Genomic DNA, 19,215 nt, shown 5'->3' with positions numbered 1-19,215 from the left:
AGTGTTGTTTTTGTTATTTTTTTGCCAAATCTAATCGAAGGCTTTGTTTGGGCTGCATTTTGTTTATCGACATTTTAGCTATTTGTGTTGGGCTTGTTGATCCTATATGTCATCTTTTGGAACCTTTGCATTTCCTTATATTATCATCTTCATATGTTAAAATTATTATAAGTATTTTTAATTGTCAGTAACTACTAATGAGTTATAACACAATCGATGAAGCAAGGCTTTGCACCCTTAATGCCCAAATTAATGGAGAGCATGTCATGGTTGAGTTGAATAGTGAGTTAATGTCAAATTCACAATAAACATAAAAGACTATTTATTTGTAACATAAATGTATAAAGTATCACACTAGCTATATGAAACACTTCCAAAGAAAAGACGGGATTTGTTAGAGTGTGAGGTGAAGTGAATTGACTTTAGTGTATTGAGGTAATGTGACTTTAAATTAAATCACGCTAATAAAATTCTTGTTTCGTATAATTAATACGTGAAACTGAAACGAATTGAGGGAAGATGAGAGGTTCACAAAATGAAAAGAGATCGTAAGAGTAGAGAGAGCTTGTCTTTATTTAGCTGTTTACAGCGTTTTTACGCCTACACGCTACCAAAATAATACACGCTGCAAATTAATATAAACTCTCAAAATCAATAAAATTGGACCCAAAATAAAATTCCAACCGTATAAAATGATTAATATATATGTCTCTACTTACCTAGCTCTTCAAAACTCAATTAAACCTTGATTAAATCCTTAATTTCTTCCAAATTCTTCCTCCATTTTCAGCCTCATCGCGCTTTCTTCTTCTCCTAAATTTACTCACTGGAACTGCTCGAATTGGAGCCCCCAAAATAGCCGAATTTGGCAGCCCAGCACGTGCCACATAGTCACAACATGGTTGCCCATCGCCTTATCAAAACGGCGTCGTTTTGGGCGCCTTATGTATAATAAAAATCAGTCAATTCTCCAGCGTACGCGCAAGCCTCCCACGGATCGAACCCGCGACCTGCCACTCACCCCTCGCGCGCGCTAACCGCCTTATCCAGCTGCCTCTTCCATAAATCACATTTTAAACCCACAACTTCCAAAAATTTCCACATACACCCTAAACTCCCTTTTCCCTTATTACATTTATACCCCAAGTTTCCATAAATTCACCAAAATCATTTTATTTTATTATTTTTCTAAATACTCCCCAATAATTAATTATTTTCTTTAAACAATACACACTCAATAATCACCAAAAATACAAATTAAATCAATATTTCCTGATTTTCGTAAATACCCCCAAGATTTTCCCAAAATTCCACTAAATTAAGTTATTTTACTATTCCCGTTAATACTCCCAAATAATTTAATTAATTACCTAAATTTCCTATTTCTTCAAAACATCATAAATTATGTTTTTTCCTTAAATCTCCAAATACCCAATAATTACCTCAACACTGATATTTATAATTATTATTTATCTCAAAGTTTCGGGATGTTATATTAGCAAATACAAAATTTTGATATCTGACCCCCAATTCAACTTTGTTGGTTCCTAATGATGGCAAATATATCTCAAGAGGGGGTGAATTGAGATTTGTATAAATTTTCGATACTTTAAAAACTTTGATGGATGGCAAAACACTAGATTTCGAAATATAGAGCTTATGTTTTGAAATAAGACTTTTTGTTAAGTAGGTTTCGAAATCTACTATATATGTTTCGAAATATACCTCACTGTTTTACAAGTTTCGAAACATGAAATGTATGTTTCGAAATTTACTTCACTATTTTGCTTGATTCGAAATCCTTTACCTAGTATTTCAAAATAACGATATTTGGAAAAGATGATTTATATATTTAAGAGTATACCAAAGATGTTTGTATATCAAAGATATGTTTTCTATGAATGTGTATTAATTTATACTCAAGAAAACTGTTTTAGCCTTTGATAACTAAACTTATGAAAACATGTGCAATAGACAATAATGATAAACAAAAGTTAAAGAACAATTGCACACAAGATATATAATGATTCGGCACCTGTCTACTCCACTACCTTCAAGCTTACCCATTTGAAAGATTTGCAATCCCAATCACTTTTACTAGTGATCAACCATAACAAGTGTTTTACTATAATTCACCCCAAAACCTTACAATGTGAGTTTTTATGGGCTCAACTCAAACCTAGCACCAAGTGAGTTTTTACAGGCTAAACTCAAACCTTACACCAAGTGAGTTTTAAGGTTAAACTCAAACCTTTGACACAATGAGTTTTAGGCTCAACTCAAACCTTTACACCATAATAAGTTTTAGGCTAAACTCAAACCTTACAACATTTACAAGATAATAAACGTTTTATCTTTTACAACCCAATGAGCAATAAATGCCTTACTATATGGTTGTACAAACCTTTTAACTTGAGGTGAGGAGAGCTAGAAGGATGAGACTTCAGATTTCAGCTTGTTTCTCCTTTTCATACTTGCAATGCACGAGAATATGATGCGTGTAGATCTTCTTGAAAGCTCAATCAAACATTTTAATCACCTCTTGTGCTTGAGTGTGTGTCTCTAGTGTGTGCTCACTTGTTCTTGCTTGTTGTCTCTCAATCAATCTCTTCTTGTTTTCAAATACTTGCTATTTATACCAAAAGATAGAAATCTGACCGTTTTATAGCTGTTAGAGACAAGACAGAAAAGTAGGTTTCGAAACATGCATAATAGATTTCGAAACATCACAATTTTACACATAGGTTTCGAAACATACTCCTCGTGTTTCGAAACATACAGCCTTTACAGCTAGATATGAACCAAGAGATAGCAATGAGTGGGAGACACAATCTATTTCCCACTAACACATAATAATGATCTCCACTTCAAATTTGAATTTGAATTTTGCAAGCCATGGAGAATGCATTAAAAAATGTTTTAAGAAGCTTTTAGATAAATATTAAAAATGCAAAGCAAAAAGCATCTCGGATCTCTGCTGACAGAGACATAGGTTTCGAAACATACTATCATAGGTTTCAAAATATACCTCTCTGGAAATGAGGTTTCGAAACATACCATCATAGGTTTCAAAACACACATATTTGGAAATAAGGTTTCGAAACATGGTATACAGGTTTCGAAACATAATTCAAAACCTGAAACAAGTGCTAATATATAGATGTTTCGAAATAGCATATGCACTTTAGAAATCATGAAAGCTTTTCAAAGAGGTTTCAAAACATGCATAGAAACATGACAGATATCAGAATGATTTGCGCGATAGCACAATCCACAGCATGTATACATCACAGCTTATTTACATTTCTTTAGTTTAAGTAAATGTCCACATTTTCTTTTATTTATATTTTACCTCCATTTATTTTAATACATAAATGTAAATATCGAAGTACCTCCTATTTGGATTCAATAAAAATATCTAAAAAATCAGAATCCAAAATAATAAGAAAGTAGATTTTGGGTTTTAGTACAAACTCAAGTTTTAACAATAATACCACATCCAAAATATATATTTTCTATTTAATAAAAAATTCATTAAAAATTGTTTTAGCACTAATAGATGTTAGCTATCAAAATACCGGGAGATAGTTTTTTAAAAAGAAAACTCTTTCTTATATGTCTCTTTATAAGGTGCTAACTTTTCAGACTTAGTCAAAACATGATTTTCATTTTCACAAAATGATTTCTGATATTGAAATTGATATATATTGAAAATCATAGTCTTGATTCATGATTTATTTAGGGATTAAACCAATATATGTTTTTCATCATTCAAACTAATATACAAAAAGTACAACAACAAACTCAATTTGAGTGAAAACTCAAAAACCAAGCACTCATAATCCCAATTTGTTAGAAATGTTATAACTAAGCAACTAGTTGGCTCAATTTGTCGCGGGGGGGGGGGGGGGGGGGGGGGGAACTCAAAAACCAAGCACTCATAATCCCAATTTGTTAGAAATGTTATAACTGAGCAACTAGTTGGCTCAATTTGTCGCGGGGGGGGGGGGGGGGGAACAATTTGTTAAGGCATTACGAGAGTAATTTCAAATGCAAAACTCGAATTAGAGATAGGATTGGTAGTGTCCTAATAAGAGGGTCTTCTCATAAATTTATCAAGTTATGAATATTTAACTTTATTCACACAATTATTATATTTAAATATAGCTTTTTGGTGTGACATTATTAAGTGTGAATGATGTTTGACATGTCACTTGTCATATTAATAGTAGCTTATTAATATTTATGCATTACAAATATTTATTAAAATAATTTATTTGTTATTAATTGGAGAAGAAAATAAAGCTTAAGATTTATATCTCAATAAAATTCAAGATAAATACGAGGTAAAATATAAAATATTAAAATGGCAATTGAGGGTCGCAAAACCTGTTTCTTTGACCCATTTGTCATTCCTTTATTTATCTATTTCCTGTATTAAGAATGCATTAGATTTAGCATTTGAAATTTTTATTTAAATATTTTTACTTAAAAAAAGAGATGAAAATGAAAAACTCTAAAAATTATAAGTTGAGTATAAAAATTACTTATGAACAAAAATATTCTTATCTCTTTCTCCTTTTCTGCCATCTTTATCATTTTCATCAACTTTTGTCACTCCTGATACCAGTAAGTTAAGCATTTTTAGATATAATTTTAGTCTACTTATTCATTTTATTTATATTTAGTTTTATTTAAATTATTAAATATATTAAATTAATTAATCCTTAATTAAAAAATTCATTTTAAAAATAAAATATATTTACACATTTCAAATTATAAAAATATTTATATTTGTTTTTTATTTTTTTGATAATAGTTATTTTAATAATTAAGAACAAATAAAACTTTAATTCTAAACATAAATTTGTAGAATTTAGTTAAATTCTATAGTTTAAATTATGTCATTTAATTTTCAAATATAAAGTAAATAAAATTTATATAGAATTCATTGATTCTAAATGAATTTTAAATTTTGATGCTCAACCTATCACTTGAACTCAAACATCATAGTAGGGGTGTTCAAAAAAATCGATACACTGTGAAAATTAGTCAAATCGAACCGAACCAAATCGATCCGATCGATTTTTTTTTTTTTGGCGGTCGAAAACGATTTGGATTCTGTCCAAACCGCGCGGTTTGCAGTTTGGACAGTTTGTGGTTCGATTTTAAACCGAATCGCCCAAGAAAATAATAATAAAATTATTATTATAAAAATCTAATAATTGGCAGCCCATCCTATTTATTTTTTACACTATTTTGTCTTTATTTTTTGCTCATATTTATTTACATTTAATTGTCTTGATTTATCAATATTTGTGTCTTTATTTATCATTTTTAAATATTTTTTTTAGTGATTTTAAATAGTATTTCAAATTGCGGTTTGGCCGAACCCAAATTAGACCGCGGTCTAGTTTGATTGAAAAATCACGCTAATAGTTTAGCGTGTTAAAAATGATTTAGACCGACCAAATCACACCGCGAACACCCTTAAAATTATAGTTAGTTGGTTGCGAGAACCAGCTGTATCTGATTAGGCACCAAAGGATGACTACCTAGTCCAACATCTTTCCACGCTCGTAAATCTCAACCGTTAAAATGCTCCCATCAGAATACAAATTGACATGATGAGCTTCTTCCACGCAATCAACGGCTCAAAAATGAAACGTTCATAACACTCGCGTATTCCGGCTGTCCACTCGAGTTCCCGTGCATCCAAGTCAAAATCATTAGACTCATCGCAAGCCTCAACTTCTGCTTAAACTCCGACGACCTCCACCACCGCAACCGTTCTCGGCGGATCTCCAACGATGGCGGCTCTGAGGCCATCGATCGTCGTCGTAATGCTTTGGACTGTATGGTCCTTGGCCGAGTCGAGCAGCGACACGAACACCGTCTACTCGCCTTGCTCGGACACAAAGGTCCAGCGCTCCGACGGGTTCACCTTCGGGATCGCCTTCGCGTCCCGGACTTCGTTCTTCTCCAATGGAAACAACTCGGTGCAGCTTTCGCCCTGTGACAAGAGGCTTTCGCTCTCATCCAACTCTCAGCTTGCTCTCTTCCGCCCCAAGGTCGACCAGATCTCTCTCCTCACCATCAACACCTCCAACTTCTCTCCGGTACCAATCTATACTCTTATCTTCGTTGCTTTTATTGTGCATGTAAATATTTTGGTGTTCATTGAACTCAGATCTGCTTAGTAAAATTCTAGGGTTTCGGTCATTGGGCTCAGTTTTGATTGCTTCTATAATTTAGCCAGATTGATTACTTGTTTTACTGCTACTTTGGACCATGATGAGTTTGAAGACACTCATGGAGTAGGAAAAATTGATAATCTAAAGTTTGGGCTTTTACAGTTCTTTATGAGATATGTATGTAGAGTCGGTTTTCCAGGCTTTGATAGTTTGGAGAATTTAGCCCATTTGTGGTTCAATTGAATGCATAAATCGATAATTCTACTACTTTTCAATTTAACCGAGTTATATTTATTGTGAAAACAGGAGAACGTAGGAATAACTGCAAATTATATATCTTCAATTTCCATTGATATAAAAACTAGTTCCGAACCATTTCTCTGCTCGAACCAGAATATGTAATATGTTCTTCAGCTCCTCCGCTTCCCATGTTGTGTTTAATAGGTAATATATAAGTACTTCTCTTCTGGACATGCTCCTCTTGTTACCGTTTTCTATTTTCTTTCTCCATTTCTGTTAATTATAAAAATGACATCATATCAGTATGTTTCAGTAACGTGATAAATGACTATGTTGTTTTACAAAATGTGAGAAAATCGTTTGATATGGAATAAATGTACAAAGCTGGAAGGCCATATTATTTAAGGAAACTCATTAGAAAGGTAAATTGATACTCCCTGAAGCTCCACTAGCACTATTGGGGCATATTTGTTAGAATTGGATATAACATCTCCAAGCTTTTGGTCTATGGATTACTTACCAAAAGGGAAAATAAAAAAAAAATAAAAAAAGGAAAGGAAAAGCTTTAGATCCATGCACACAATCACTCATCATATTAAAAAGAGTCATGGTCAAAATCTAGTTTAGATATTTTTGTGTGCATGGAAAAAAAAGATTTTAGAAGTATTGGGGAAACCATATGACATTAAACATGTTACGAGCTGAGTGCTACAAAATTTGAACATGCTATGCAAGCTGAAGAGTGAGTAGCTTGTTGCTGTGTTAGGTGTCCTTTAATGATTTGAGGGACTGTTGTGTCGAGTCCCAAGTTTCTAACTTCTGTCCAAGGCTTGAAAAGTGCTCAAACGACTTCAAGAAAGGAGCAAACAAGCAGTAGTTTTGGAAGGACAGACTCTAGAGTTGTTGGGGGGTTCAAGTCGTAGTGAAAAGGGGAAGGAACTCATTCATTTTGGAGCTATAAAGGGTTACAGCAACCTCAACCTCATACAATCTGCCCTTCACTGTTTCAATTCTCATGGGTTGGACTGTGTTTCTTATTCTTGTCCTTCACGTCTAGTTAATTTACTAGATGTTGAAACTATCATGAAGAAGACATTGAAGAACTTCTTTGTGATGAATATGTTGAAGACGAGGAGGAAGAAATTGACTTGTTACCTGTCCAAGGCGAAAGTCTTGTTGTACGAAGGGTGTCATTTTCTCCTAAGGTGGTAGAACAAGAAGATTGGAGAAGCATATTGCATATTTCACATGAAGGTAACTAATGGAGGAAAGGTTTGTGATATTATTATGGTCAAATTCCTCGTGGCACACCTGAGGTTTGCCAAAAAAGCACCAATCACCCGTGTTTTCAGAAATACCACAGTACCTGTAGTGTAATTAGTCTTTCAAGATACTCTGTAGGCTATCATTTTTATTCTAATTCTATGTTTAAAGTTTCATATTATCGTTCCATATTAGATCTTACACCGTTTTAGCCCAAATTTGCACTTGTTATGCTGATTCTTCCTCTCACTCTTAGTTAGATTATGCAAATCCCACATAACATCAGAACACAACATGGCACATCTCTAGTACCTGAAATTTCTAGCCTTTGCATCCAAAAACTAAGAGTTTCATCTTCAAAAATATCAGTAACTGGTAGACTCCTTTCACCAATGATACCATCTTAGAAATAAGAAGTCCAATGCTCCCATTTTAGTTTTTGTCTTTGTTGCTGAAAAATAAACTGCTGGAAGTTTTTAATGAGAAGAATAAACTTCCATAATCTCATTGATTCGAGGGATGCAAAATATATATACACAAATTCCTAAGAAATCTCCTAAAATATAGGACTAGATTACAACAACATATTTCAGATTAGGATTGGATTGAATTTAGGACTTCCTTATTTGATTTTTTGGAGCATCCTTGTTGAGTTTTGCATTGAGTATTTTTCTAAAAGGATAGAAGGAATCAGGAGATCTCTCGAGTGATTGGAAGTGGCTAAATAAACTAAGTTAGGAAGAGGCTATCTTATGTTGTATATGTAAGGGGCAGTTTAGACTTTGTGTAGTCTAACTTAAAAACTTTGTAATATCTGCCCAAATCCTCTATAAATAGAAGGCTTAGGCGGGTAGTTGTGATCACTTGATCATTCTCAATTCTATAAATGAGTGATAGTGCCGTAATCTGAGAGGAAGGGCTTGTATAGAGAGTATTTTGTAATCTCATAAGTATGGTGTACTCGTGAAGGGATTTGTGAGGGTTTCTTGTACTGATTCATACACGATTTCTAGTGGATTGCTCTCAGACCAAGGCTAGATATAGGATTGCTCACAACAATCTGAACTAGGATAAATTCTTATCTCTTATGTGGTTTGGTTGTCTCTTTCCCTATTTCCATTATTGCTTTAAATTCTGCTTTTACATTATGTTGATTGATTTGAATTCGGGTGAGGGTGTGTTTTACATTTGGCTGAGATTAGAGTGGTCCTAGAACTCCTAATCATAACAATCCTTATCCTTCTTTTTCCTTATCTTCTCAGCTTGAACTCTCCTTCATCTTATCACATATTAGTCTTTATCTTCTTCTCTTCTTATCCTTTCGTTTATAACTTGAATTTTCTCCTTTATCTTCTCCAACACTTCCTCTCAAGCTGATGAATAGATATCCATCATTCCCAGCTTACCTCGAATAGATTCAAATCCTTGCTTTTGCATTGCTTTTCTTGAAACTCAATAGGGATATAAGTAAGACTTATATTTCATCTATCAATTTCTTCCTTGACAATGTGTCGGTCAATTCTTATGGGTTTCATTTGGTCATGTTGTATAAGATTATTCACAATGCTAATTACCGACTTATTATTACTATAGAGAATTTTTGGGGAGGACACTAGTAGGTGTAGGTCTTCCATCATTTTTTCCACTCAAATTACTTCACATATACCTTGAGCAATAGTCATATACTTTGTTTTTGCACTGCTCATTGCCACCACTAGTTACTTCTTGCTTTTCCAAGTTATCAAATTATCCCATAATTTTGTGCAATAATTGGATGTAGATCTGATGTCTTCAACAAAGCTAGCCCAATCAGCATCTACAAATGCATTGATCCCTCTATCTCGACTCTTCTTAAATAAGAGTCATTTCCCGGGGTCCCTTTGAGGCACGTGAGAATATGATATGCTGCCTCAAGATGTCTTCTTGCAGGTGAATGCATGAACTGACTAACCATGTTTGCAACATATGCAATGTCTGGTCGTGTGAGTGATAAGTTTCAAGCTCTTAGGTTGAGGGCTGGTCAATTGAGAGAATTCAAGTGAATTCCAAGAAAGAAGAATTGAATTTTAGGGAGAAACAGATAGAATGAGGAGAAGGGAGAAATGGAGAACGAGAGTGAAATGAGAGAGAATCAAGAGGGAGAAGAACTGATCATTCATTCAATCGATAACCTTCTCACCATGCTGTAGGTTCTTATATAGAGAATCTCTAGCCAATTCAATAGCTCATCTAACTACTTAACAGCCTAACAGATAGCCGTCTATACAACCAACCCATTCTTGCCTACTAATTAACCGACTCCTTTAGTTAGACCCCTAACGGTTTACAAGGTCAGTTCCCTACCCAATTACAATATTGCCCCTAGGGTTGTGACAATTTCTACCCTTTCAAACAATTATTGTCCTCAAGAATTGACAGTTGCCGACCCTGTTCTTCATCCAATTCCAGCCTTCACAATTTGAATTCTTCTTTGCCTTTTCTTGTTCTTTTCTCTTACTTGCCTTGGCCTTTTTTTCTTTCTCCTTCTTGGCTTTATCTGATGAATGAGAGAGAAAACATCTCATTGTTCAACATATATTTCAAGTTCTCTTGAAATACCTCATTTCTTTTCCTTTGCTAAAATCAACCCCAACTCCTCTACATCTTCAGCAGTTGAGAAAAATCCAACAATATCATCTTTAACTGCTTTTTCCTTCTCCCCTTTGGCTCTATTATGTAGATCCTCAAAAAGTAGTGTTGCATTGTCATTAGGTATTGGAGTACCTCATTTTTAAGAGAAACAAACTTAAAGTCTTCAAAATCCACTATTGCTATGATCATATCCCTTCTTGAATTTATAGTATCTTTTACCTCATCTTCCCTATAGATCTCCTTATTAGGATTATCGTTTACTTCTTGAATTTCTTAATCTATTGCAGAAAATTCATCTTCTTGCTATAAACTGGGGGTAGCCATAAAATTACCTTTATTCTGCTGGTTGCTCTTAAGAAAACTTTTAAGTGGCAACCCATGCTTTCTGCAAATGGCTTTCAATGCCAATTCTTGCAGCTTCGCCTTCTTCGCTACTTGTTTCACCGTAGTAGGACATAACATATTCACCATATGCCTTAGCATTAAGACCATTAGTGAATTTTAATACGAAATAAGACTCATTTAAGGTTGGATGGGAATGGAGAGCTCGCGTTTTCAGTTTCTCAAACGTGCCCAAATACTCTATAATTGAGTCCTCGTGTTCCAGCTTGTTGATCTTGTCATTGTAACTCTCGTCTCGAACCTGATTCTTCTTGGTAGACTTAGTCAAATATTCATCAAACTTTTGATAAACCTTTCAATTTGTTGTCAATACTAACCCAAGTATTTGCAATTCCTGTATCCATCTTCTTAGTTCAAATCCTTGCTAATTTGCCTCCAAATAGCACTTCGTCCTTACTTCAAAATCGCGCCTTCAAGATCACCAACTCTGTTGACCTTCCGATACCTTCCTTCTTTTGTTGCTTACGACTCGGTCCTTTCGACACTGTTGATAGGTTGATCTTCCATCCCTTCTAATCGTCGATTTCTCTAGAGTCTTCTGTTGTTCGTTGCAGTCCACCACCGCCTTCGCTAATACCACTTTGCCTTCAACTTCCAAGCTGAGAATCTTCGTAGTCATAGTCTTCTATTCTGCATTTGATTTATTGCGGATTCAAAATCGCCCAAGCCTACATCCACTTCTTACCCAATCACCGACCACTGGCCAAAATTCACCTAAATTCTTGAATTTCACCATGCAATGATGTTAGTACTGGAGAAACTGACAAGGCTACTTGACAAAATTTTGGAAGGAATTCTCTGGTTATCGAAGAGAGAGAGAGAGAGAGAGAGAGGAAAATCAGAATATTTTCATTGCATGATTGGTTGTGGGCCCCTTACATAGATATAAGTGGTTGGGGTCCTTCTAGAAGGTGGCCCTGTCATGTCTTTGCTGTGAATTTGGTACACTCCTAATCCAGTATGGATTAGGAGATGATTTCGGTAAGAAACGAATAGAACAGAGCAAGGAAGAAGGAGAGTGGGTAGGAAGGAGGAGAAAGAGAAAGAGAGCACTTTATTTGGGGTCACATTATTTTGGGGAAGGGAGTGAGTATTGATCCGAGGAAAATTGAAGCTATGGTGAGTTGGCCTAGACCTGTTATTGTTAAGGAGTTGAGAGGATTTTTGGGATTGATGGGGTATTATAGAAAATTTATTCAGCACTATGGAGTGATTTGTAGGCCGTTGACCGAGCTTCTTAGGAAGGATAACCTCCATTGGAACTTCAAAGCGGAGGCAACTTTTGGGGCCGCCCTTAAGAAGGCCATGACCCAAGCTCCAGTTTTGGCGCTGCTTGATTTTTCTAAGCCCTTTGTTGTGGAGATTGATGCTTGTGACAGTGGAGTGGGGGCTGTGCTTTTGCAAGAGGGGAGACCATTAGCTTACATGAGCCAAGGTTTGGCTCTTAAGCATTTAGGGTTGAGTGTATATGATAAGGAGCTTATTGCTGTGTTGGTGGCTGTGGATAAGTGGCAGCATTATTTGGAGAGCAATCCTTTTGTAATTAGGACCGACCTTAAAAGTCTGTCGTTCTTGCTTCAGCTGAGGCTGCATACTCATTTGCAGCGGAAAGGGGTTTCTAAGCTCTTGGGGTTGGATTACACAATCCAATACAGGAGGGGGAAGGAGGATGTGGTGGCAGATGCCCTATCTAGAAGGGAAGAGAAGGGGGCTTGTCAGGCTATTACAGCAGCAACACCTGATTGGGTCAAGAATATTGTGGGGAGTTATGCTAATACGGAGTGGGTGCAATGGTTGTTGGCTCAGTTGGTTGTCCACCCAAATGATCAGCAGGGTTATAACACTCTAATGGAGTGATCCGGTTTAAAGGAAGGATCATGGTGGGAAATGATGAGCAATTGAAATCTCAGATCATGCAAGCACTGCATGGTTCACCTGTAGGTGTAGGTGGGCATCTGGACGTGAGGGCAACCTACCACAAAGTGCGATAGTTTTTTTATTGGCATGGGTTGAAGACGGAGGTGGTGAAGTATGTGTTGGCATGTGAGATATGTTAGTGCTGCAAGCATGAATAGGTTGCTTCTCCAGGGTTGCTGCAACCATATGCCCATACCAGAGCAAGCATGGGAGGACATCTCTATGGATTTCATAGAGGGTTTGCCTAAATCAAAGGGCAAAGATGCAATCTTGGTGGTAGTGGACAGGTTAAATAAATTTGCCCACTTCCTCAGCCTCACTCATCCTTCTTGAGCTTCAGAGGTGGCCCGGGTGTTTTTGGATTCAGTTGGGAAGATTCATGGAATCCCTTAGACTATTGTGTCGGATAGGGATAAGATTTTTATTAGTTCCTTTTGGCAGGAATTGTTCAGGAGTTTGGGGGTTGGGCTGCACTTGTCGACTGCTTATCACCCTGAAACCGATGGCCAAACCGAAAGGGTAAATCAATGTTTGGAACCTACGCTGCATGTGTTTTTCTAGGCCTAGGAGTTGGCATAAGTGGCTTTCCTTAGCCCAATGGTGGTACAATTCAAGCTACTACATGGCTATCAAGCGGACTCCTTTTGAGGCCCTATTTGCATACTGTCCACCCTTGTTACTGGCTATCATGAGCTCCTCAGCTACCCTGGCTGATGTGGAGCACTATTTCCAGCAAAGGCAGGAGGTTCTAACAGATTTTAAGGAGTTAGCTACAGCCTGCAATCGGATGGTGCAGGCTGCCAATAAGAAGAGGAGTGCCAGAACCTTTGCTGTGGGGGATAGGGTGTTCTTAAAAGTGAAGCACTTTCTTCAGCCTACTTTCTCAAACACTCCAGTGTCTAAGTTAAGCCCAAAATATTTCGGGCCTTACACTATACTTGCTAGAGTTGGAGAGGTAGCCTATCGGTTGTAGTTACCTGCTGGAGTGAAGGTACATCCCGTATTTCATGTTTCATTATTGAAGAAAGCAGTTGGTCCTCATACTGCTACCAGCCCTGTGTTGCCGCCTATGGAAGGGGAATCTGACGTGGTGTCCAGCCCTGTGTTGCGAAGTTGAAGTGGTGATGGAACCCCAGGCCATTGTGGATAGGTGGGTTATATATCAGGGTACAGCCCCTATTACCCAAGTTCTGATCAGGTGGTCCCATCTACCTCCGGATCACCCTACTTGGGAATATATTTGCCGGATGTGCTGAAGCAGTTTCCTCGGGCTATCAATCTCCTCTAAATTCTTGAGGACAAGAATTCTTTCAGGGGGGGAGGATTTGTTAGGACCCGGGGGTTTAAATGTAATAAGGGATTGATTGGTGTAACTGTAGACTAATTGGGCAGGGGGTCAGGCGGGGAGGACGGTTAGTCAGTTGTAAATGCCTAATAAGTAGGCTGTTGTAGGAGGAAGGCATGTCTTGATTGAATAACAAATTATTTCTCTTATTCCCTCTCGTTCTCTCTCTCTTCCTATTTCATTCTCGCCCTCATTTCTGTTCTTACTGGAATTCCGCCCCATTGTCAGCCGTTAACCTAAGTGCTTGACAATAGCTTCCGATCTATCAACTTGTCAATGGCTCCTCTACTCGCATTTGTATATCTGACGTGGCTGTGGTCACTTGCTGAAGGCTGAAGCTACGCCTCCATTTGCATCATTCTTGTTCCATCCGCCATTGCTTCCTACATCCAATTGACTGTCGAAGGCCAAGGTTTGAAGTTCTACTTTGCTTCACTGTCTCAATCGTGGAAATTCAACAGAGTCCACTGCAGTAGCCGAGTATTGGCTGCTACAAATCCACCTGCTATGTCTGTCGACTCTAGTGCAACCAATGGAATTCACTGGTCTGCTTTGTCGTTCAATTTTTGAACGAGACTTGCCGGATTTCACAGTCGAGAGTTGCCTGTAGCTCAGCTTACTAAATCGCCTCTAGCTCATTCCTGAGAATTGCTTGCTCGATTACGATCTGTCTCAAGTACCTTCAAGTCGACTTGGAATGCACTGCAGAAATTATCAGCATCGGAAAACAACAGCCTAGAACTGTCGGACATTACCAGCCGAGGAACGTTTGGCTCCGTTACAGTCCTTCAAAGTCGCCTTTGACACTTCTCCAGGAGTTGTTGGAGATTCGCCTAACTCGTCGGACTTACGGCGACTGTCGGAAATGTTTCTGGAAGTCGCCTTGTCAATTGTTAAAGCTTCCTGAATCACAGCCGAATTGCTCTAAACAGCTACCATGAGAATTGGTTGGCCTATATGCCGCCTTCTGATAATTCTCTTTCTGAAAGTTCAATTGATTCCGTTGCTGCTAGGGATCGCCTAACAATCGATCGATTTCTGCAGCTCCGAATCACTAGAATTACCGTGGATTATAATCGCCTCTGGAACTGATTCTGGGAGTGGCGAATTGCAGGCACTGTTCCGCTTCAAAGTCGAACAATAATTGCCAGAGTTCCAGCCAAAAGCCCCCTGACACTGCTTTGTCTTTCAATTCCGAGCCACAACCTAAGTCACAATGCAGTAGCCAAGAACAGCAATCGCCAATAATCTACTGTAACCTATCGCCAATGATTGCAAACACTATCTACTTCCTGACCCAATCGATCTGTCCTGCTGAAACTGCCGGAATTTATGGAAACACTCTCCTGAAACAGGCTCGACTCTGATAGCACCTCCTACAACTGATCGCCTCTGTTGCAGCTTCTTCAAAATCGCCTTCAATCAGCTTCTGAGGAAGGCCTTGCTCTGATACCAAATTATCATGACCCTAGGGTTTCAACAGAGAATTAGGGTAGAAATTGAGGAAGAGAGGGGAAAACAGAAAGAGGTGGAAGAAACAGGGAGATCGAGAGAGAGAATAGAGGGAGAATCAGAAGGAAGAATGAGAGAGAGACGCTTGAGGGGGAGAGAAGACAGGTCCGAGAGGGAGAGAGAGTTTGGAGAGAGAAAAATCAGAAGTTCAATTGATATTCTGGATGATCCCCATTACAACAGCGTATGTAGCTACTACAACAGCTCAACAGAATTAACTATTTTCTCCTGAGGGATAATTTGCTATGCTCAACCCTACCGTAAGCTCTTATACATCCTAGGGTCCTGACATGGACCCTTTCCCTTGCTTGTCAAGAGGGTGCTTAAAAGATGCTTTTTAGAGTGATGACAAAATTTTAAGAGATGCAATTTATTCATTTTCATCTGTATTCATCTGTGGTGATCTTTTGTGCCTTTTCTTATCTGAAAGGTTTTGGAGTGATGGAAGTTCAATCAGGGTTTTGTTTTTCTGAATTTCGAAGTTTCAGATTCTTATTAACTTGTTCCTAGCCACAACCCTGTTTCCCATTGAAAAAGAGCACCCACCAAAAGCAATAAGAATAGTATTGTTCGAAGAATGTTTTGCACTTTTATCTTTCAAGGAGTTGGTGGATCCATTTGGATGGTAGCTTGGCTTTGCTATTTCTGTAATTTTATTTCCAAACCCTAGTAGAGAAGAGATTTGTAATTTGGAGGTGAAAATGCTATTTAGCTAGTTGTAATGTGGTTAACTGGTAGAATGTGACAATTAGTATTACATGATGAAACTGCCTTTTTTCCATCCCCCAACAAAGACTGGCACACACTAATTATGGTACTAGTAATGTTCTTTTGGTGTAATTTTGAACTTCTACCAAGTAGAAAAGCATGTAGCCCAGCCTATTACACGTCTTTCATCCCCGTGACTTTTGGGACTGCCAGGATTCTTATGGTGGGTATATGGTTGCATTTGCTGGTCGAAAATATGCTGCAAGATCTCTTCCTGCTTTCGTCGCAAATGGCACATACACAGTAACCAGCTTTACTCTTGTAAGTGAAATTTTTTTGTTTTGTTTGCTATTTCAAAATTTTATATGCTTTCATTTTATATACAAAAGGCTCGCATTATGTTGTGGATGCTGATTTCTAACCTTAATATGCTTCCATTTCATGTATAAAAAGACTTGAATTATGTTATGGATGCTGCAGGCTCTTGAATTCAAGAAGGGTAGGCTGCAGAACTTTTATTGGAAGAGAGATGGCTGTGCTAAATGCTCAGGCGACTCCAACTTTGTGTGCCTCAACAATCAAGACTGTGCAATCAAAACAAGCAGTTGTAAGAACCATGGGGGTTCTGTCGACTGTAGCATTGGGATACAAATGGCTTTCTCTGGCACCGATAAGCACGAGGCAGTTTTCAACTCGTGGTATGAAGTGAAGAACCTTCGGCAGTACTCCCTCTATGGCCTTTATTCCAATCTCAGGGATTCTCTAACCGGTCAGTATAACAAAATCTTCTAATTGTTTCTGTAGATTTCACCGCAGGTAACTGTTGTTAGTTGCTTTGTGTTGCCCTCTTGTTTAGTAGTTGTCTTTTCTGTTAGTGCTTTAAATTTAATTGCAATCAGTCACTTTCATCCTCCGTTCTTCTTCGGGAGTTGGATCAAAGTTGTGTAAATTTCTATATTGAAAATGGATTTGTTGTGATCATTATTAACAGAGGTGTTATCGGATTCCTAATGTTTTATCATAAGGGCCATTGGATTCTCTATGTCGTGCTTTTATTTATTGATTCGAATCTAACGTTGATTTGATTTACCTGAAGCAAAGGCGATAAAGAGGAAGAGGTTATCCAAATATTTATTTTGTTGGCGGGTTTTATTCTTCTATCAGACATTGAGGAAAAATTTATGAGTCAGCTTTTCCATAAAATTAAAATATTCTAATGACTGTGTTTTTTTATTGTCTTTAGTCATTACTTACTAGCAAAGAAAAAAGGGAAGTGTTTCGAACCTTTGGTAAAAATTAGAAATAATCACACTTCATAATGAGCTACGTCTTGTGAAAGTTTACAACAGGAAAATTAAGAAATAATAATAAGAAGAAGAAAAGAAAAACGAAAGTTTTGTTTTTAGAAAGTTAGGTCTTGTTTTAGTTTTTAATTTTGAATTTAAATTTATTTTGAATTTTATATTTTAAGTATTTGTTTTGAAATTGTAAAAAATATGTATTTTTTTTGTTTGTAGTGTTTTTCACCTTTTGAAAATTTTGAGCGAATTGATGATAAAAATAATTAAAATAATTTTTTACTATTTGGAGTTTTTTTATAATTTTTTATTCTTGAAAATATTTTTTTAAAATATAAACATATTACGTTTTTATTATTTTAAAAAATTAAAAATGATAAGAAAAACAAGATCTTATTTTTTGAGAACAATTTTGATTTGTCAATAACGATTCTTCTGCATGTAGTTACTGGCCACCAATATTAGTCGTCGTATGATTTACCAAAATTATATGACTTTTATTTACTTTAAGAATGCAATAAACAAATCATCCACTTGCTTTAATTATTGTAATGAAAATTTTTATTTATTAGTTATTGCATGTTAAATAAATTTTGTACTAAAAATTTATAATTACAGAAAACAACTGTCTCACATTATACATATAATATTTTGTATAAAAATTCTGTGTATATATATATGTGTGTGTGTGTGTGTTGGGGGGGGGGGGGGGGGGGGGGTTGGCTGGAAAATTATGATGATGGATAACTATGGATAATTAATCCAACTGTATGTCACTAATTAAGCTTGATAAACAAATAATTAAAAAGCAAATCCACTCAATGGATAGGCAGTGGCGATGCCACCCATGTTATTTTTAATTTTGCTTTTTTAACTTTTAACAAAAATAAATTATAGATGATAAGAATGAACAAATAAATTTATGTGTTGATGCCGTTGACTTTACATAAAAAAAAACTTGATTTTGTTTTTTTTTTTTTCTAAGAAATGAGAAATCTCTTTAAGATTAACTTGATTTGAGGTCGATAGCGACATTATTAGCTATGCCTGTTATGGATTACACAAGAAAAGAAATAAAAAGAGAAAAACATTCACAGTGAAATTGCAAAACTTAGGTAAGCCAAAACCAGTCGCCTTCTTCTTGTAGACATGGTGTGGTAATAAAGTATTTAAAATTTTATATAAAATATTAAAATTTGAATTAATGTGATAATTTAAAAAGTAAAATTATTACTTAAAGATAATATTTAGTTAAAAAACAATAATAAGGCTAAAAAATAATTGTCGCATGAATTATACTCAATATCTAATTCTAAATATATATAAATTATGTTTGTATTTAAATTTATTCTATAGATATATTAGAAGAGAGAGTCACTCACGTTTAAGAATTGATGGAGCCAAACTTAAACACTCTAAATGAATAAAAAAAAAAAAAGAAGCAGCCGCCTTTAATTTTCAATCTCCACTTGTAAACTTCGGATAGACTTCCACTGGTGAGAATCTTGTCCTGTGCATTAGTGTTCGACACCTGGCACCCATTCATTCGCATAATTCAAACTCAAACTATTAATTATTTGATAAAAAAAAGTTCGTACTACATCACAAATATAGTTAGCTAATAAGTAACGTCCACCTATGTTAAAAATTCACTACCGGGTAGCTGATCAGCTGGTCTTTCAATATTTTTAGGTGCCCCTTTGTG

General features: G+C 36.4%; 1 protein-coding gene across 1 annotated transcript; it reads left to right on the top strand.

Annotated features, from left to right (window-relative positions):
* The first annotated feature begins 5,669 nt into the window (after window positions 1-5,669).
* Window positions 5,670-17,254, top strand: LOC127790322 (uncharacterized). Its single transcript, XM_052319770.1, has 3 exons — window positions 5,670-6,119; window positions 16,426-16,533; window positions 16,693-17,254. The coding sequence occupies exons 1-3, from the start codon at window positions 5,811-5,813 to the stop codon at window positions 17,002-17,004; spliced, it is 729 nt and encodes a 242-aa protein (XP_052175730.1). The 5' UTR covers window positions 5,670-5,810; the 3' UTR covers window positions 17,005-17,254.
* The last annotated feature ends 1,961 nt before the right edge of the window (window positions 17,255-19,215 follow it).

The sequence above is a fragment of the Diospyros lotus genome, chromosome 14 (genome assembly GCF_014633365.1).
Source record: "Diospyros lotus cultivar Yz01 chromosome 14, ASM1463336v1, whole genome shotgun sequence".
Taxonomy (NCBI): Eukaryota; Viridiplantae; Streptophyta; class Magnoliopsida; order Ericales; family Ebenaceae; genus Diospyros; species Diospyros lotus.
Note: the sequence above shows the minus strand (reverse complement) of the source record. Positions and strands in the feature narration are given on the sequence as shown.

What these genes read in the sequence shown, in the direction of transcription:
- LOC127790322 (XM_052319770.1), top strand. Translation starts at nt 5,811, where the DNA reads ATGGCGGCTCTGAGGCCATCGATCGTCGTCGTAATGCTTTGGACTGTA. An exon ending in ACACCTCCAACTTCTCTCCG is followed by an intron (nt 6,120 to 16,425) that starts GTACCAATCTAT and finishes TGGGACTGCCAG; the next exon opens with GATTCTTATGGTGGGTATAT. An exon ending in CAGTAACCAGCTTTACTCTT is followed by an intron (nt 16,534 to 16,692) that starts GTAAGTGAAATT and finishes TGGATGCTGCAG; the next exon opens with GCTCTTGAATTCAAGAAGGG.